Here is a 20683-nt window from a genome sequence, read left to right as displayed (position 1 = left end):
ACTGGGCAGACGCAGTATGGGTTCATAAAGGGCAAGGTCGTGCCTTACTAATTGAGTGTAATTTTTTGAGGACCTTCCAAAGTGGTAGATAATGGGGAGCCAATGGATGTGGTATGTCTGGATTTCAAGAAAACCTTTGGCAAGGTGCCACACAAAACATAGCAGCATACGATAAAGATGCATGGCATTAAGGGTACAGTAGTAGCATGGATAGAAGATTGGTTAATTAATAGAAAGCATAGAGTGGGGATTAATGGGTGATTCTCTGGTTGGCAATCAGTAGCTAGTGGTTTCAGGGATTAGCGCTGGGCCCGCAATTGTTCACAATTTGCTTCAATGATTTGGAGTTGGGGACGAAGGGCAACATGTCCAAGTTTGCAGACAACACTAAGATGAGTGGTACAGCAAAAAGTGCAGGGCATACTGGAAGTCTGCAGAGGGATTTGGATGGGTTAAGTGAATGGCTAGGTTCTGGCAGATGGAATACAATGTTGAAAAATGTGAGGTTATCCACTTTGGTAGGAATCAGAGCAAACAGGATTATTAATTAAATGATAAAATATTAAAACATGCTGGTGGGGCAGGCTTGAGGGGCCATGGGGCCTATGCCTGCTTCTAGTTCTTATGTCCTTATGTGCCTGTCAGGCAGGGAGAAAGTGGTCAAGCGAGGGAATTGTGGTTTACTGATGTAGTTGAATCACTTGTCAAGAGGAAGAAGGAGGCTGAGGTGAAGATAAGACGTGAAGGTTCAGTTAGGGCGCTCCAGAGTTACAAGTTAGATAGGAAGGATCTAAAGAGACAGCTACGAAGAGCCAGGAGGGGACATGAGAAATCTTTTGTTACTAGTGGTGTACCACAAAGAACTGTTTTGGGGCCACTGCTGTTTGTCATTTTTATAAATGGCCTGGAGGAGGGCGTAGAAGATGGGTGAGTAAATCTGCAGATGGCACTCAACTCGCTGGAGTTGTGGACAGTGCGGAAGGATGTTGCAAGTTACAGAGGGACATAGATAAACTGCAGAGCTAGCTGAGAGATGGCAAATAGAGTTTAATGGAGAAAAGTGTGAGGTGATTCATTTTGGAAGGAATAACAGGAAGACAGAGTACTGGGCTAATGGTAAGATTCTTGGGAGTGTGGATGAGCAGAGAGATCTCGTTGTCCATGTACATAGATCCCTGAAAGTTGCCACCCAGGTTGATAGGGTTGATAAGAAGGCGTACGGTGTGTTAGGTTTTATTGGCAGATGGATTGAGTTTCAGAACCATGAGGTCAAATTGCAGCTGTACAAAACTCTGGTGTGGTCACATTTGGAGTGTTGCGTGCAATTCTGGTCACTGCATTACAGGAAGAATCTGGAAGCATTAGTAAGGGTGCAGAGGAGATTCATCAGGATGTTGCCTGTTATGGAGGGAAGACCTAATGAGGGACGGCAGAGGGACTTGAGTCTGTTCTCATTAGAGGGAAGAAGGTTCAGATGTGACTTAATTGAGGCATACAAGATGATCAGAGGATTAGATACGTTGGACAGTGAGAACCTTTTTCCTCGGGGGGTGATTTCTAGAACGAGGGTAAATTGCTTTCAATTGAGGGAGATAGATACAGGACAGATGTCAGAGGTAGGTTCTTTACTCAGAGAGTAGTAAGGCCGTGGAATGCCCTGCCTGCAACAGTAGTGGACTCGCCAATTTTAAGAGCATTTAAATGGTCATTGGATAAACATATGGATGATAAGAGAATAGTGTAGATGGGCTTGACAGTGGTTTCACAGGTCGGCGCAACATGGAGTGCATAAGTGCCTGTACTGTTCTATGTTCTGAAGTGACTCAGGACATTTTACTGCATTAAAGGCACTGTTATCAATGCAAGTTGTTTGTGATCAGTGCAAGTATCTCAAATCTTTGCTCAGATATCCTCCCTTTCCTCACCATTTCAACTCTGTCAGATCCTGTTACCTTTATGCTACACGTGTACATTTAGGGTGTCATTCTTCTCACACAGCGACTATCCCAGCACCATCAAACCTACGTTTCTCAGACATCACGAGGAAAAGTTTCCGGATGGACTGGGATCATGGATCGGAGGAGGCGGACCAGTACAGAATCAGCTGGGTTCCATCTGGGGGAGGGGACAAAAAAGAGGTGATGAAATCCATACTTTCTGCTTCTGTGTAGCTCCAGCTGATTTTAAAATTTGCCTTGCAACATGCGAGTGTGAAGAAAAACCGCTGTCAGACAGATCTATATATGTATGAAAATGTTCCTCCTTTCCAGCAACGATGTTTCATTGTATCCTTGTAATCCTTTCCACACTTGCCAATGAGTTGCATTCTCTGTTGGCCGTGGGGGCATGATCACACTGAAAACGGCAGGTATTTTCCATTCCCTACAGGGACAGGCAAAGTCACGGGCAGGACTGGAAAATGTGGAGATTGGCCAAAACTCAATTGGGTGGGATGAGCTCTTTGAACCGTAACCTGCAGAAACATCAGCACATTCTTTCTGAATGGTATTACTGTACTAGAAGGTGATCAGAAAACTGCTTTCCGCACGGATCATATGCTCTTTAGTATTGAGATGTTGGGCTCAGTTGCCTACTCAAAGCAGAGCATTTGCGGAATGAACAAAACAGTCTAAATTAATTTTCTGCAGAAATACACCCTGTGACCACGAGGGAATGCCACTGGGAAAGGTGGCTGCAGCCAAGGGTTGGTAAAGGATTTTAAGGTCCTTCTGTACCCCTGAGTTTATTAAATTCAAACATCCCCATTTAATTAAGGGAATCAGTTTGCAGAAAACAAATTGGTTTCATGCACTGAACGTATCTTCACCTTCGCTTTCTGCCTATTCTTCCAGATGATTATAAATGGCAAAGAGACAAGCCAGGTTTTAGATAACCTGGATCCTGACACCAAATATGATGTTTCCCTTACTGCCATCTACCCAGACAAGAAGGAAAGTGATGACGTCTTAGGCTCCGAGCATACATGTAAGTCTTTAGTATATAAAAATCTCCATTAGTCGTTTCTACCCCCTTACCAATTATCTTCAAATATTGAAAAGAGGACAAAGTGACATGGAAAGCACATGCTGCATATTGTGATGTGCAGCAGATCACAATGTCCTTCAGGATGGGGTGTGGGATTAGTATGTTCCCCTGGATTCTCTGCTTCTGCTGTAGCAAAGTGTATCTATTGGGTTCATTGGCTAGCCTGCTTATGTCCAATATTCCTGGGCCATACAGCAACTCTGCCAGATAAAACTATAAAACCATAGAATTCCGACAGTGTAGATCGAGGCTATTTGGCCTTGTGTGTCTGCATCGATCCACTGAAAGAGCAACCAAAATAGGCCCACTCCCCTGCCCAATCCCTGAAACCCCCCCCTAACCGGCACATCTGGGACTATTTAGCATGACCAATCCATCTAATGTGCACATCTTTGGATTGTGGGAGGAAATCGGTTGACCTAGAGGAAACCCACAAACACACGGAGAGAACGTACAAGCTCCACACAGACAATCTACCGAGGCAGGAATTGAACCCAGTTCTCTGGCGCTGTGAAGCAGCAGTGATAACCCAACCCCTGACTAATTTATGCCTCCCTCAACTTGCCTCCTCTTTTATTAATGAATCCGCTTCCCCAACCCCTTATCTATTCCTCATCGAAAAATGATTGGCCTCACCCCATTTCCCCACTACCTGGGCGTAACTTATCGAGACAAAGGGAAATTACAATCATATTTGTATTTATCTAACATATTTTAACAGTCTCAAGTATCTTTACTGGATGACATCAGCAGATTGATAATCATTTCAGTTAAACTAGTGATGTTTGTTTTTAGAGAACTTGAAACGATATTGCCCCATCCCGTTTTGCTGAAGGTGAAAGGGGTGGCGTGCGGCACAGTGGCTAGCACTGGGACTGCGGCACTGAGAAGACAGAGGGTGGTGATGGATGGAAAATTTTCAGACTGGAGACCAGTTACCAGCGGTGTAACACAGGGTTCTGTGCTGGGTCCTCTGCTATTTGCCGTACCAGCCTCCCCGAACAGGCGCCGGATTGTGGCGACAAGAGGCTTTTCACAGTAACTTTATTTGAAGCCTACATGTGACAATAAGCGATTTTCATTTCATTTCATTTCATTTGTGACTTTTATCAATGACTTGGAGGAGGGGGCTGATGGGTGGGTCAGTAAATTTGCTGATGACACAAAGATTGGTGGAGTCAAGGATCAGGTGCAGGGCTGTTGTAGGCTGCAAAGAGACATTGATAGGATACAGAGCTGGGTCGAAAAATGGCAGATGGAGTTTAACCCTGATAAGTGCGAGGTGATTCATTTTGGTAGAAAAAAATTGAATGCGGTTTACAGGGTCAACGGCAGGGTTCTGAGGAATGTGGAGGAACAGAGAGATCTTGGGGTTCATGTCCACAGATCTCTGAAGGTTGCCACTCAAGTGGATTCAGCCTTGAAGAAGGCTTATAGTGTGTTAACCTTCATTAACAGGGGGCTTGAGTGTAACAGCTGCCAGGTTTTGCTGCAACTATTCCTCACCTTGCTGAGATCACATTTGGAGCATTGTGTGCAGTTCTGGTCACTTCATTACAGGAAGGATGTGGAAGCATTGGAAAGGGTGCAAAGGAGATTTACCAGGATGCTGCCTGAATTGCAGGATAGGTCTTATGAGGAAAGGTTGAGGGAGCTAGGGCTTTTCTCTTTGGAGCGGAGGTGGATGAGAGGTGACATAATAGTGATTGAGAAAATGATGAGGGGGTTAGATACAGTGGACGTTCAGCGCCTTTCTGCTTAAAACCTGTTGACTTTTTTTTCTTCATCTTCCAGAGCAGCTGAGTATCTTCAGCAGTTTTTGTTTTTACATCACTTTTACCTTGGCTTTTGTGGGCAAAAAATATGTTGTTGAATTTTCATACCGTGCAACAGCAGCAATAAACCCTGTCAACCTTTCCCAAAGTTCAGTGGGACCCTCAACCTGGGATGATCGCACTGGCTGATTATGGGTGGGGATTTCAACATGCTTGTTGATCAAGGCCTGGACCGGTCATGTTCAAGAACGGGCAAGGTGCCAGCAATGGCAAAGGAGCCAAAATGGATCATGGAGCTGATGGGAGGGGGGTGGATCTGTGGAGATTTAGGCAGCCGAGAGCCAGGGAATTTTCTTCCTTCTCCCATGTTCACAAGGTGTAATCCCGGATAGATTTCTTTGTTGTGGGCAGGGCCCTGTTGGTGAGGGTGGTGGATACGGGCTATTTGGCAATTACGATCTTGGACCATGCTCGGCACTGGGTGGACCTGCAGGTCAGTATGGACAGTAAGCAGCGGTCACAGTGGAGATTGGATGTGGGGCTGTTGGCAGACGAAGTGGTCTGCGAGAGATTGAGGAAGTGGATGCTGAACTACCTGCAGGTAAACGATACAGGGGAGGGCTCAGCAGCGGTGGTCTGGGAAGCGCCGGAGGCGGAGAGGGGAGCTGATCTCAATCCGGGCTCAAAGCGACAGGACGGACAGGGAGAGGCGGACCGACTGGTAAAAGAGAGCCTACGAGTGGATAGGAGGTATGCAGAGGCTCCAGAGGAGGGGCTATTGAGGGTCCGCCGAAGGCTGCAGGCGGAATATAGTTGGTTAACTACAGGTTGGGCAGTGGAGCAGCTCAGGAAGGTGAAGGGAGTGGTGTACGAGCACGGGGAAAAGGCCAGGAGGATGCTTGCACAGCAGCTCTGAAAAAGGGAGGCAGCGAGGGAAATAGGGAAAGTGTTTGATGGGGATTGGAACTTAGTTGGTGACTCGGCGGGGGGGGTGTGAGCAAGGCCTTTGGGACTTTTATAGTAGTCCTTGATAAATATCAAACTAATCGGAAGGACTGAGTGGATGGGAAGGGTGGTGTAGCTCTGTTATTTAAGAATAACATCCGGGCAATAGTAAGGGATGACATCAGTGCTAGGGAGAATAAGGTTGAATCCATTTGGGTGGAAATTAGGAATAATAAGTCGAAAAAGTCACTGATAGGAGCAGTCTTTAGGCCACCAAATAGTAACAACATGGTGGGGCAGGCAACAAACAAATAAATAACTGATACATGTAGAAAAGGTACAGTAGTTATCATGGGGGACTTTAATCTACATGTCGATTGGTGTAACCAGGTCAGTCAATGCAGCCTGGTGGAGGAGATAACAGAATGTGTCCGTGATAGTTTCCAAGAACAGTATGTAATGGAACCTACAAGGGAACAAGCGTTCCTAGATCTGGGCCTGTGTAATGAGATAGGATTTGACTAATGATCTGAGAGTTGGGGATCATCTCGGAAGGAGCGATCACAATATGGTTGAATTTAAAATACAGTTGGAGGGTGAGAAGGTAAAATCAAAGACTCGTGTTTTGTGCTCAAACAAAGCAGATTACAATGGGATGAGAGAAGAGCTAACTAAAGTAGACTGGGAGCAAAGACTTTATGGTGAAACCATTGATGAACCTGCCAAGCGATTTTTCACTGTGCTCAGTTTATAACAACAAAAAGGAAGGACAGTAGAAAGGGAAAATCGACCATAGATACCTAAGGAAATAAGGGAAAGAATCAAATTCAAAGAAAAAGCACACAAAGTGGCAAAGATTAGTGTGAGATTAGAGGACTGGGAAATCTTTAGGGGGCTACAGAAAGCTACAAAAAAAACTATAAAGACGAGTAAGATAGATTATGAGAGTAAACGTGCTCAGAGTATAAAAACAGTTAGTAAAAGTTTCTGCAAATATATAGAAAAAAAATGAGTAGCTAAGGTAAATATTGGACCTTTAGAGGATGAGAAGGGAGATTTATTAATGGGAGATGAGGAAATGGCTGAGGAACTGAACAGGTTTTTTGGATCGGTCTTCACGGTGGAAGTCACACATAACATCCAGTGACTGATAGAAATGAGGCAATGACAGGTGAGGACCTTGAGATGATTGTTATCACGAAGGAGATAGTTATGGGAAAGCTAATGGGGCTAAAGGTTAGACTCTGGGATGGTCCTGGCAGATTCGAAATTAGCAAACGTGACACCACTGTTTAAAAAAGGAGGTAGGCAGAGAGCGGGTAATTACAGGCCAGTTAGCTCAACTTCGGTAGTAGGGAAGATGCTGGAATCTATAATCAAAGAAGAAATCGCGAGGCATCAGGATGGAAATTGTCCCATTGGGAAGACGCAGCATGGGTTCATAAAGGGCAGGTTATGTCTTACAAATTTGGTGGAATATTTTGAGGACGTTACTAGTGAGGTAGATAATGTGACGCCAATGGATGTGGTATATGTGTATTTCCAGAAAGCCTTTGATGACGTTCCACACAAAAGATTGCAGCATAAGGTAAAGATGCTTGGCATTAAGTGTAAAGTAAGAGCAAGCAAAAAGTGCAGAGGATACCGGAAGTCTGCAGAGGGATTTGGATAGGTTAAGTGAATGGGCTCGGTCTGGCAGAAGGAATACAATGTTAACAAATGTGAGGTTATCCATTTTGGTAGGAATAACAGCAAACAGGATGATTATTTACATGATAAAATATTGAAGCATGCTCATGTGGAGAGAGACTTGGGTGTACTCATGCATGAGTCGCTAAAAGTTGGTTTACAGGTGCAACAGGTGATTAAGAAGGCAAATGGAGTTTTGTCCTTCATTGCTGGAGGGATGGAGTTTCAGACTAGGGAGGTTATGCTGTAATTGTATGAGGTGTTAGTGAGGCCACAGCTGGAGTATTATGTTCAGTTTTGATCTCCTTACCTGAGAAAGGACGTACTGGCACTGGAGGGTGTGCAGAGGAGATTCACTAGGTTAATCCCAGAGCTGAAGGGGTTGGATTACGAGGAGCGGTTGAGGAGACTGGGACTATACTCATTGGAATTTAGAAGGATGAGGCGGGATCTTATTTAAACATGTAAAATTATGAAGGGAATAGATAGGATAGATGCGGGAAGGTTGTTTTCACAGGCGGGTGAAGCAGAACTAGGGGGCATAGCCTCAAAATAAGGGGAAATATATTGAGGACTGAGTTCAGGAGGAACTTCTTCACCCAAAGGGTTGTGCATTTAGAACATAGAACAGTCCAGTACAGAACAGGCCCTTCGGCCCTCGATGTTGTGCCGAGCAATGATCACCCTACTCAAACCCACGTATCCACCCCATACCCGTAACCCAACAACCCCCCCTTAACCTTACTTTTTAGGACACTACGGCCAATTTAGCATGGCCAATCCACCTATCCCGCACATCTTTGGACTGTGGGAGGAAACCGGAGCACCCGGAGGAAACCCACGCACACACGGGGAGGACGTGCAGACTCCGCACAGACAGTGACCCAGCCGGGAATCGAACCTGGGACCCTGGAGCTGTGAAGCATTTATGCTAACCACCATGCTACCGTGCTGCCCCCTATCTATGGAATTCCTTGCCCAGTGAAACAGTTGAAGTTTCATCATTAAATATTATTAAGATAAAGACAGATAGTTTTTTGAAGAATAAAGGGATTATGGGTTATGGTGTTATGGCCGAAAAGTGGAACTGATTCCACAAAGAAAAATCAGACATGATCTCATTGAATGGCAGAGCAGGCTCAAGGGGCCAGGTGGCCTACTCCTGCTCCTAGTTCTTATTATCTTATGTTCTTATGTACCTGTCAGGCAGTGAGGAAGTGGTCGAGCGATGGCACCGTGGTTTATGAAAGTAGTTGAATCACTTGTCAAGAGGAAGAAGGAGGCTTACGTGAAGGTTCAGTTAGGGCACTCGAGAGTTATAAGTTAACAACGAAGGACCTAAAGAGATAGCTGAGAAGAGCCAGGAGTGGACATGAGAAATCTTTGGTAGGGACGATCAAAGACAACTATGAAGCTTCCTATTGGTATGTGAGGAATAAAAGAATGACTAGGGTAAGAGGAGGGCCTGTCACGGGAAGTTGTGTGTGGAGTCCGAGGAGATAGAAGAGGTGCCAAATGAATATTTTTCGTCAGTATTCACACAGGAAAAAGAATATTGAGATACAGGCTATTAGACGAGAAGAGCTTGAGGTTCATGAGGATGAGGTGTTAACATAGAACATAGAACACTACAGCGCAGTACGGGCCCTTCAGCCCTCGATGTTGCGCCGACCTGTGAAACCATCTGAAGCCTATCTGACCTACACTATTCCATTTTCATCCATATGTCTATCCAGTGACCACTTAAATGCCCTTAAAATTGGCGAGTCTACTACTGTTGCAGGCAGGGCGTTCCACACCCCTACTACTCTCTGAGTAAAGAAACTGCCTCTGACATCTGTCCTATATCTACCACCCCTCAATTTAAAGCTATGTCCCCTCGTGTTGGTCATCACCATCTGAGGAAAAAGACTCTCACTGTCCACCCTATCTAACCCTCTGACTATCTTATATGTCTCTATTAAGTCACCTCTCAGCCTTCTCCTCTCTAACGAAAACAACTTCAAGTCCCTGAGCCTTTCCTCGTAAGACCTTCCCTCCATACCAGGCAACATCCTCGTAAATCTCCTCTGAACCCTTTCCAAAGCTTCCACTCCTTCCTATAATGTGGTGACCAGAACTGCACGCAGTACTCCAGGAGCGGCCGCACCAGAGTTATGTACAGCTGCAGCATGACCTTGTGGCTCCGAAACTCAATCCCCCTACTGTTAAAGGCTAGCACACCATATGCCTTCTTAACAGCCCTAGTAACCTGGGTGGCAACTTTCAAGGATTTATGTACCTGGATGCCGAGATCTCTCTGTTCATCTACATTACCAAGAATCTTGCCATTAGCCCAGTACTCTGCATTCCTGTTACTCTTTCCAAAGTGAACCACCTCACACTTTTCCGCATTAAACTCCATCTGCCACCTCTCAGCCCAGCTCTGCAGCTTATCTATGTCCCTCTGTATCCTATAACATCCTTCAGCACTATCCACAACTCCACCGACCTTCGTGTCATCTGCAAATTTACTAACCCATCCTTCTACACTATCTTCCAGGTCATTTATAAAAATGACAAACAGCAGTGGCCTCAAAACAGATCCTTGCGGTACACCACTAGTAACTGAACTCCAGGATGAACATTTGCCATCAACCACCACCCTCTGTCTTCTTTCAGCTAGCCAATTACTGATCCAAACCGCTAAATCACCTTCAATCCCATACTTCCTTATTTTCTGCAATAACCTACCGTGGGGAACCTTATCAAACGCTTTACTGAAATCCATATACACCACATCAACCGCTTTACCCTGATCCACCTGTTTGGTCACCTTCTCAAAAAACTCAATAAGGTTTGTGAGGCATGACCTACCCTTCACAAAACCGTGTTGACTATCGCTAATCAACTTGTTCTTTTCAAGATGATTATAAACCCTATCTCTTATAACCTTTTCCAACATTTTACCCACAACCGAAGTAAGGCTCACAGGTCTATAATTACCAGGGTTGTCTCTACTCCCCTTCTTGAACAAGGGGACAACATTTGCTATCCTCCAGTCTTCCGGCACTATTCCTGTCGACAAAGACGACAAAAAGATCAACATTTGATATGGACAATTCTGGAAAGTGTGAAAAAAGCCCCCTGGGCCGGATGGGATTTGTCCACGGATTCTCTGTGAAGGGGAGAGATTGCTGAGCCTTTGGCTTTGATCTTTACGTTATCTTTGTCTACAGGAATAGTGCTAGAAGACTGGAGGACAGCAAATGTTGCCCCCATGTTCAAGAAGGGGAGTAGAGACAACCCTGGTAATGATAGACCAGTGTGCCTTACTTTTGTTGTGGGCAGAGTCTTGGAAAGGTTCATAAGAGATAGGATTTATAATCATCTGGAAAGGAATAATTTGATTAGAGATAGTCAACACCGTTTTGTGAAGGGTAGGTCGTGCCTCACAAACCTTATTGAGTTCTTTGCAAAGGTGACAAAACAGGTGGATGAGTGTAAAGCAGTTGATGTGGTGTATATGGATTTCAGTAAACATTTGATATGGATCGCCATGGTAGGCTATTGCAGAAAATACGGAGGCATGGGATTCAGAGGATTCAGCAGTTTGGATCAGAAATTGGCTAGCTGGAAGTAGGCAAAGGGTGATGGTAAATGTTCAGCCTGGAGTTCAGTTGTGAGTGATCCACAAGGATCTGTTTTGGGGCCACTGCTGTTTGCCATTTTTATAAATGACCTGGAGGAGGGCGTAAAAGGATGGGTGAGCATTTTTGCAGATGACAATTAAGTCGGTGGAATTGTGGGCAGTGCGGAAGGATGTTACAAGTTACAGAGGAACAGTAGAACCTGCAGAGCTGGACTGACAGGTGGCAAATGGATTTTAATGCAGAAAAGTGTGAGGTGATTCATTTTGTAAGGAATAACAGGAAGACAGAGTACTGGGCTAATGGTAAGATTCTTGGTTGTATGGATGAGCAGAGAGATCTCGGTGTCCATGTACATAGATCCCTGAAAGTTGCCACCCAGGTTGATAGGGTTATGAAGAATGCATACCGTGTGTTAGCTTTTATTGGTAGAGGGATTGAGTTTCGGAGCCATGAGGTCATGTTGCAGCTGTACAAATCTCTGGTGCGGGTGCATTTGTAGTATTGCATGCAGTTCTGGTCGTCGCATTATAGGAAAGATGTGAAAGGATTGGAAAGGGTGCAGAGGAGATTTACCAGGATGTTGCCTGATATGGAGGAAAGATCTTATGAGGGAAAGCTGAGGGACTTGAGGCTGTTTTCGTTGGAGAGAAGAAGGTTAAGAGGTAACTTAATTGAGGCATACAAGATGATCAGAGGATTAGGGTGTACAGTGAAAGCCTTTTTCCTCAGCTGGTGTTGTCTAGAACAAGGGGACATAGCTTCAAATTGAGGGGAGATAGATAAAAGACAGATGTCAGAGGTAGGTTCTTTACTCAGAAAGTAGTAAGGTCGTGGAATACCCGACCTGCAACAGTAGTCAATTCGCCAATATTAAGGGCATTTAAATGGTCATTGGATGAACATATGGATACAGTAAGAAGTCTTACAACACCAGGTTAAAGTCCAACAGGTTTGATTCAAACACGAGCTTTCAGAGCGCAGCTCCTTCCTCAGGTGAATGGCGATGTATGTTCCAGAAACATTTTTTTTTTTTTTTTTAAATTTAGAGTACCCAATTATTTTTTCCAATTAAGGGGCAATTTAACGAGGCCAATCCACCTATCCTGCACATCTTTTTGGGTTGTGGGGGTGAAACCCACGCAGACACGGGGAGAATGTGCAAACTCCACACGGACAGTGACCCAGGGCCGGGATTCGAACCCGGGTCCTCAGCGCCGTAGGCAGCAATGCTAACCATTGTGCCACCGTGTTGCCCCCAGAAACATTTATATAGACAAAGTCAGAGATGCTGATCCCAGTTGTGGCCGCACTCATGCGTGCGGAACTTAGCTATAAATTCAACCGGGATCTTGGATTCATGTCGCATTACATCCAGCCCCCACCATCAGGCCTGGACTTGCAAAATCCTACCAACTGTTCGGGCTTGAGACAATTTACACCTCTTTAACCTGTGATTATCCCTCTCTCTGGATCTGTAATGATTTGATTACCTGCAAATGCCTGCATTCCAAGCATTGTCCAGCATCTCTGACTTTGTCTACATAAATGTTTCTGGAACATACCTCGCCATTCACTTGAGGAAGGAGCTGCGCTCCGAAAGCTCGTGTTTGAATCAAACCTGTTGGACTTTAACCTGGTGTTGTAAGACTTCTTACTGTGCTCACCCCAGTCCAACGCCGGCATCTCCACATCAGAACATATGGATGATAAGGGAATACTGTCGATGGGCTATAGCTTTGTGTCACAGGTCGGAGCATCATGGAGGGCCAAAAGCTTGTACTCCGCTGTAATGTTCTATGTTCTGAAGTGCTTCGGGACATTTTACTGCATTAATGGCACTATTATAAATGTAAGTTGCTGGTGATCAGTACCAGTATCACAAATCTTTGCTCAGATGGCCTCCATTCCCTCATCATTTCTACTCTTTCAGATTCTGTTACGTTTCTGCTACATGTGTACATTTAAGGTCTCCTTCTACTCACACAGCGGTTGACCAACTACCATCAAACCTACGCTTCTCGGACATCTCGAGGAAAAGTTTCCGGATGGACTGGGATCATGGAGCAGAGGAGGCGGACCAGTACAGAATCAGCTGGGTTCCATCTGGGGGAGGGGACAAAAAAGAGGTGATGAAATCCATACTTTCTGCTTCTGTGTAGCTCCAGCTGATTTTTAAATTTGCCTTGCAACATGCGAGTGTGAAGCAAAACCGCTGTCATCCAGATCTGTATATGTATGAAAATGTTCCTCCTTTCCAGGAACAATGTATCATTGCATCCTTGTAATCCTTTCCACACTTGCTAATGAGTTGCATTCTCTGTTGGCCGTGGGGGCTTGATCACACTGAAAACAGCAGGTATTTTCCATTCCCAACAGGGACAGGCAAAGACACGGGCATGACTGGAAAATTTGGAGATTAGCCAAGACTCAATTGGGTGGGATGAGCTCTTTGAACCGTAACCTGCAGAAACATCAGCATATTCTTCCTGAATGACATTACTGTACTAGAAGGTAATCAGGAAACTGCTTTCCGCACGTACCCTATGCTCTTTAGTATTGAGATGTTGGGCTCAGTTGCCCACTCAAAGAAGAGCATTTGTGCCATTAACTAACCATCCAAATTTGTTTATTATCAATTTAAATTTCTGCAGAAATACTCCACATGACCACGAGGGAATGCCACTGGGAAAGGTGGCTGCAGCCAAGGGTTGGTAAAGGATTTTAAGGTCCTTGCAGCCCCCTGAGTGATATTAAATTCAAACATCCCCATTTAATTAAGGGAATCCGTTTGCAGAAAACAAATTGGTTTCATGCACTGAACGTATCTTGACCTTCGCTTTCTGCCTATTCTTCCAGATGACTATAAATGGCAAAGAGACAAGCCAGGTATTAGATAACCTGGATCCTAACACCAAATATGATGTTACCCTTACTGCCATCTACCCAGACAAGACGGAAAGTGATGGCGTCTCAGCCTCCCAGCGTACATGTAAGTCTTTAGTAAATAAAAATCTCCATTTGTCTTTCCTACCCCCTTGGCAATTATCTTCAAATATTGAAAAGAGAACAAAGTGACATGGGAAGCACATGCTGCATATTGTGATGTGCAGCAGATCACAATATCCTTCAGGATGTGGTGTGGGATTAGTATGTTCCCCTGGATTCCCTGCTTCTGCTGTAGCAAAGTGTATCTATTGGCTTCATTGGCTAGCCTGCTTGTGTCCAATATTCCTGGGCCATACTGCACCTTCAACCAGATAAAACTATAAAACCACAGAATTCCGACAGTGTAGAAGGAGGCTATTTGGCCTTGTGTGTCTGCAGCGACCCTCTGAAAGAGGAACCTAATTTGGCCCACTCCCCTGCCCAATCCCTGAAACTCCCCTTAACCGGCACATCTGGGACTATTTAGCATGACCAATCCACCTAAAGTGCACATCTTTGGAATGTGGGAGGAAATCGGAGGACCCAGAGGAAACGCACAAAAACACGGAGAGAACGTACAAGTGCCACACAGACAATCTACCGAGGCAGGAGTTGAACCCAGTTCTCTGGCGCTGTGAGGCAACAGTGATAACCCAACCCCTGATTCATGTTATCCTCCTTCAACTTGCCTCCTCTTTTATTCATGGACCCACTTCCCCAACCCCTTATCTATTCCTCATAAAGAAATCGTAAGAAGTCTTACAACACCAGGTTAAAGTCCAACAGGTTTGTTTCAAACACGAGCTTTCGGAGCATTGCACCTTCCTCTGGTGAATTGAGAGGTATGTTCCAGAAATATTTAGATAGACAAAGTCAGAGATACCAAACAATGCTTGGAATGTGAGCATTTGCAGGTAATTAAACCATTACAGATCCAGATAGAGGGATAATCCCAGGTGAAAGAGGTGTGAATTGTCTCAAGCCAGGACAGTTGGTAGGTTTTTGCAAGTCCAGGCAAGATGGTGGGGGGTGAATGTAATGCGACATGAATCCAAGATCCCGGTTGAGAAACCAAAGAGTGGGGATTAATGGGTGTTTCTCTCGTTGGCAATCAGTAGCTAGTGGCGTCCCTCAGGGATCAGTTCTGGGCCCGCAATTGTTCACAATTTGCTTCAATGATTTGGAGTTGGGGACAAAGGGCAATATGTCTAAGTTTGCAGACGACACTAAGGTGAGTGGTAAAGCGAAAAGTGCAGAGGATACTGGAAGTCTGCAGAAGGATTTGGATAGGTTAAGTGAATGGACTAGGGTCTGGCAGATGGCATACAATGTTGACAAATGTGAGGTTATCCACTTCGGTAGGAATGAGAGCAAACAGGACTATTAATTAAATGATAAAATATTAAAACATGCTGCTGTGCCGAGAGACCTGGGTGGGCTTGTGCATGAGTCGCAAAATGTTGGTTTACAGTTACAACAGCTGATTAAGAAAGAGAATGGAATTTTGTCGTTCATTGCTCGAGAGATGGAGTTTAAGACGAGGGAGGTTATGCTGCAATTGTATAAGGTTTCAGTGAGGCCACACCTGGAGCATTGTGTTCAGTTTTGGTTCCCTTCCCTGAGAAAGGACGGACTGGAGGTTGTGCAAAGGAGATTCACTCGGTTAATCCCAGAGTCGAAGGAGTTGGATTACGAGGAGAAGTTGCGTAGTCTTTGTCTGTACTCGGAATTTGGAAGGATGAGGGAGGGATCTTCTGGGAACATATAAAATTATGAAGGGAATAGACAGGATCGATGCTGGCAGGTTATTTGCACTGGCGGCTGAAAGCAGAACTAGGGGGCACAGCCTCAAAATAAGGGGAAATAGATTGAGGACGGAGTTTAGGTGGAACTTCTTCACCCAAAGGGTTGTGCATCTATGGATTTCCTTGCCCAGTGAAGCAGTTGAGGCACCTTAATGAAATGATTTTAAAAGAAAGATGGATAGCTTTTTGAAGAATAAAGGGATTCAGGGTTATGGTGTTCGGGCAGGAAAGTGGAGCTGAGTCCACAAAAGATCAGCCATGATCTCATTGAATGGTGCAACAGGCTCGTGGGGCCATGTGGCCTGCTCCTGCTTCTAGCTCTTATGTTCTTATGTGCCTGTCGGGCAGGGAGGAGTAGTCAAGTGAGGGAACCGTGGTTTACTAAAGTAGTTGTCAAGAGGAAGAAGGAGACTTATGTGAAGATGAGACGTGAAGCTTCAGTTAGGGTGCTCGAGAGTTACAAGTTAGCTGGGAAGAACCTAAAGAGATATTCTCTGTGAATTAAGGGAAGAGAATGCTGAGCCTTTGGCTTGATCTTTGTGTTATCTTTGCCTACAGGAACAGTGCCAGTAGGTTGGAGGATAGCAAATGTTGTCCCCTTGCTCAAGAAGGGGAATACAGATAACCCCGCTAACTATAGATAGGTGAGCCTTACTTCTGTTTTGGGCAATATCTTGTCAACGTTCATAACAGATAGGATATATAATCATCTGGAAAGGAATAACTGGATTAGAGATAGTCAACACGGTTTTGTGAAGGGTAGGTCGTGCCTCACAGACCTTATTGAGTTCTTTGAGAAGGTGACCAAACAGGTGGTCGAGGGTAAAGCAGTTGATTGGTGTACATGGATTTCAGTAAAGCGTTTGATAAGCTTCTCCATGGTAGGCTATTGCAGAAGACACGGAGACATGGGATTCAGGGTAATTTAGTAGTGTGGATCAGAATTTGGCTAGCTGGAAGAAGACAAAGTTGATAGGAAATGTTCATCCGGAGTTCAGGTACTAGTGGTGTACCACAAAGAACTGTTTTGGGGCCACTGCTGTTTGTCATTTTTATAAATGGCTTGGAGGAGGGCGTAGAAGGATGGATGAGTAAATCTGCAGATGGCACTAAAATCGGTGGAGTTATGGACAGTGCGGAAGGATGTTGCAAGTTACAGAGGGATATAGATAAGCTGCAAAGCTGGGCTGACAGGTGGAGACAGGAAGAGAGATTACTGGGCTAATGGTAAGATTTTTTGTAGTGTGGATGAGCACAGAGATCTCTGTGTCCATGTACATTAATTCCTGAAAGTTGCCACTCCGATAGATAGGGCTATTAAGAATTTGGTATGTTAGGTGGGGCTGTTTAGCTCACTGGGCTAAGTTACTGGCTTTTAAAGCAGGCCAGCAGCACGGTTCGATTCCCTGAACAGGTGCCGCAATGTGGCGACTAGGGGCTTTTCACAGTAACTTCATTGAAGCCTACTCGTGACAATAAGCAATTTATCTTATCTTATCTCAGCTTTTATTGGTAGAGAGATTGAGTTTCGGAGCCATGAGGTCATGTTGCAGCTGTACAGAACTCTAGTGCGTCTGCATTTGGAGCAGTGCGTGCAGTTCTGGACGTCGCAATATAGGAAGGATGTGGAAGCATCGGAAAGGGTGCAGAGGAGATTTACCAGGATACGTGCAGTGCGGTCAGCCAAATTTGAAGGTGTACCTGCGAAGGAGACCTGAGGAGTTCGAGTGAAGGCAAGCATCCAGCAGAGGGCAGCAGAGCAGAGCTACTGATCAGCTGTTCTGGGGAAATGTGCATACGTGCAGTGCGGTCAGCCTAATTCGAAGGTGGTTTGTGGAGGGGCTGTTGTCCAGTGACAGTTAAACCTGAAACACTTTGTCAGTGTTTCCCACCCTACCTCCTCCTCTAACCAAAAAAAACCCACGGTTGTTGGGAAGCGGGAGCAGGGGTCTGTCGTGAAGGTGAGTGAGTGCCTTTAAATTTGCTTACCTTTCAGCAGGAGCAGGGTTTGAGGGAATATCAGGTAAGCTCTTCCTTTCTTTTTCTTTTTCTTGTTTTTTTTTAAATTTACAGGTGATGTCAGGGAAGGCAGTACAATGCTCCTCCTGCAGGATGTTTGAGGTGAGGGATGCCGTCAGTGCCCCGATGTCATCTGTGGGAAGTGCACCCAACTCCAGCTCCACAAAAATAGTGTTAGGGACCTGGAGCTTGAGCTGGATGAACTTCGGATCATTCGGGAGGCAGAGGGGGGTCATAGATAGAAGCTTCAGGGAGGTAGTTACGCCAAAGAATAAAGATAGATGGGTGATGGTGAGAGGGGCTGGGGGGAAGCAGTCAGTACAGGGATCCCCTGTATCGTTCCCCTGAGTAACAAGTATACCGTTGTGGATAGTTGTGGGGGGGACAACTTCCCAGGGGTAAGCCATGGAGTACGGGCCTCTGGCACGGAGTCTGTCCCTGTTGCTCAGAAGGGAAGGGGGGAATGGAGTAGAACATTAGTAATTCGGGACTCAATAGACAGGGGCACAGATAGGAGATTTTGTAGGAGCGAGAGAGACTCACGTTTGGTATGTTGCCTCCGAGGTGCAAGGGTACGTGATGTCTCGGATCGTGTTTTCCGGGTCCTTAAGGGTGAGGGTGAGCAGCCCCAAGTCGTAGTCCACATTGGCACTAACGACATAGGTAGGAAAGGGGACAAGGATGTCAGGCAGGCCTTTAGGGAGCTAGGATGGAAGCTCAGAGCGAGAACAAACAGAGTTGTTATCTCTGGGTTATTGCCCGTGCCACGTGATAGTGAGACGAGGAATAGGGAGAGAGAGCAATTAAACGCGTGGCTACAGGGATGGTGCAGGCGGGAGGGATTCAGATTTCTGGATAACTGGGGCTCTTTCTGGGGAAGGTGGGACCTCTATAGACAGGATGGTCTACATCTGAACCTGAGGGGCACCAATATAGAGAGTATAGAGTTCAGGAGCACAGATTTGACTTCGCAGGAAGGTGCCAGTGTTCAGGTAGGTGGTTTGAAGTATGTCTACTTCAATGCCAGGAGTATACGAAATAAGGTAGAGGAACTGGCAGCATGGGTTGGTACCTGGGACTTCGATGTTATGGCCATTTCAGAGACATGGCTAGAGCAGGGACAGGAATGGTTGTTGTAGGTTCCGGGGTTTAGGTGTTTTAGTAAGCTCAGAGAAGGGGGCAAAAGAGGGGGAGGTGTGGCGCTGCTAGTCAAGGACAGTATTACGGTGGCGGAAAGGATACTAGATGGGGACTCTTCTTCCGAGGTAGTATGGGCTGAGGTTAGAAACAGGAAAGGAGAGGTCACCCTGTTGGGAGTTTTCTATAGGCCACCTAATAGTTCTAGGGATGTAGAGGAAAGGATGGCGAAGATGATTCTGGAAAAGAGCGAAAGTAACAGGGTAGTTGTTATGGGAGACTTTAACTTTCCAAATATTGACTGGAAAAGATATAGTTCGAGTACATTAGATGGGTCGTTCTTTGTACAATGTGTGCAGGAGGGTTTCCTGACACAATATGTTGACAGGCCAACAAGAGGCGAGGCCACATTGGATTTGGTATTGGGTAATGAACCAGGCCAGGTGTTAGATCTGGAGATAGGTGAGCACTTTGGAGACAGTGACCACAATTCGGTGACCTTTACGTTAGTGATGGAAAGGGATAAGTATACCCCGCAGGGCAAGAGTTATAGCTGGGGGAAGGGCAATTATGATGCCATTAGACATGACTTAGGATGTGTTGGTTGGAGAAGTAGGCTGCAAGGGTTGGGCACACTGGATATGTGGAGCTTGTTCAAGGAACAGCTATTGCGTGTTCTTGATAAGTACCAGTCAGGCAGGGAGGAAGGGGTAGAGCAAGGGAACCGTGGTTTACCAAAGAAGTGGAATCTCTTGTTAAGAGGAAGAAGGAGGCCTATGTGAAGATGAGGCGTGAAGTTTCAGTTGGGGCGCTTGATAGTTACAAGGAAGCGAGGAAGGATCTAAAGAGAGAGCTAAGACGAGCAAGGAGGGGACATGAGAAGTCTTTGGCAGGTAGGATCAAGGAAAACCCAAAAGCTTTCTATAGGTATGTCAGGAATAAAAGAATGACTAGAATAAGAGTAGGGCCAGTCAAGGACAGTGATGGGAAGTGTGTGTGGAGGCTGAGGAGATAAGCGAGATACTAAATGAATACTTTTCGTCAGTATTCACTCAGGAAAAAGATAATGTTGTGGAGGAGAATGCTGAGACCCAGGCTATTAGAATAGATGGCATTGAGGTGCGTAGGGAAGAAGTGTTGGCAATTCTGGACAAGGTGAAAACAGATAAGTCCCCGGGGCCTGATGGGATTTATCCTAGGATTCTCTGGGAAGCCAGGGAAGAGATTGCTGAGCCTTTGGCTTTGATTTTTATGTCATCATTGGTTACAGGATTAGTGCCAGAGGACTGGAGGATAGCAAATGTGGTCCCTTTGTTCAAGAAGGGGAGTAGAGATAACCCCGGTAACTATAGGCCGGTGAGCCTCACGTCTGTTGTGGGTAAAGTCTTGGAGAGGATTATAAGAGTTACGATTTATAATCATCTAGATAGGAATAATATGATTAGGGATAGTCAGCATGGTTTTGTGAAGGGTAGGTCATGCCTCACAAACCTTATCGAGTTCTTTGAGAAGGTGACTGAACAGGTAGACGAGGGTAGAGCAGTTCATGTGGTGTATGTATATGGATTTCAGTAAAGCGTTTGATAAGGTTCCCCACGGTCGGCTATTGCAGAAAATACGGAGGCTGGGGATTGAGGGTGATTTAGAGATGTGGATCAGAAATTGGCTAGTTGAAAGAAGACAGAGGGTGGTGGTTGATGGCAAATGTTCA

The 20683-nt window shown here is 45.4% G+C and overlaps 1 protein-coding gene across 1 annotated transcript in view; it reads left to right on the top strand.

Annotated features, from left to right (window-relative positions):
- LOC119963790 overlaps positions 1-20683 on the top strand; it is a 1053439-nt gene that overhangs the window by 359175 nt on the left and 673581 nt on the right. The window contains exons 62-65 of the mRNA XM_038793076.1: positions 1999-2138; positions 2853-2985; positions 13073-13212; positions 13943-14075. Coding sequence (XP_038649004.1) covers positions 1999-2138; positions 2853-2985; positions 13073-13212; positions 13943-14075 — 546 coding nt within the window. The remainder of the gene's footprint in view (positions 1-1998; positions 2139-2852; positions 2986-13072; positions 13213-13942; positions 14076-20683) is intronic.

Source organism: Scyliorhinus canicula, chromosome 3 (assembly GCF_902713615.1).
Source record: "Scyliorhinus canicula chromosome 3, sScyCan1.1, whole genome shotgun sequence".
Classification (NCBI taxonomy): domain Eukaryota; kingdom Metazoa; phylum Chordata; class Chondrichthyes; order Carcharhiniformes; family Scyliorhinidae; genus Scyliorhinus; species Scyliorhinus canicula.
Note: the sequence above shows the minus strand (reverse complement) of the source record. Positions and strands in the feature narration are given on the sequence as shown.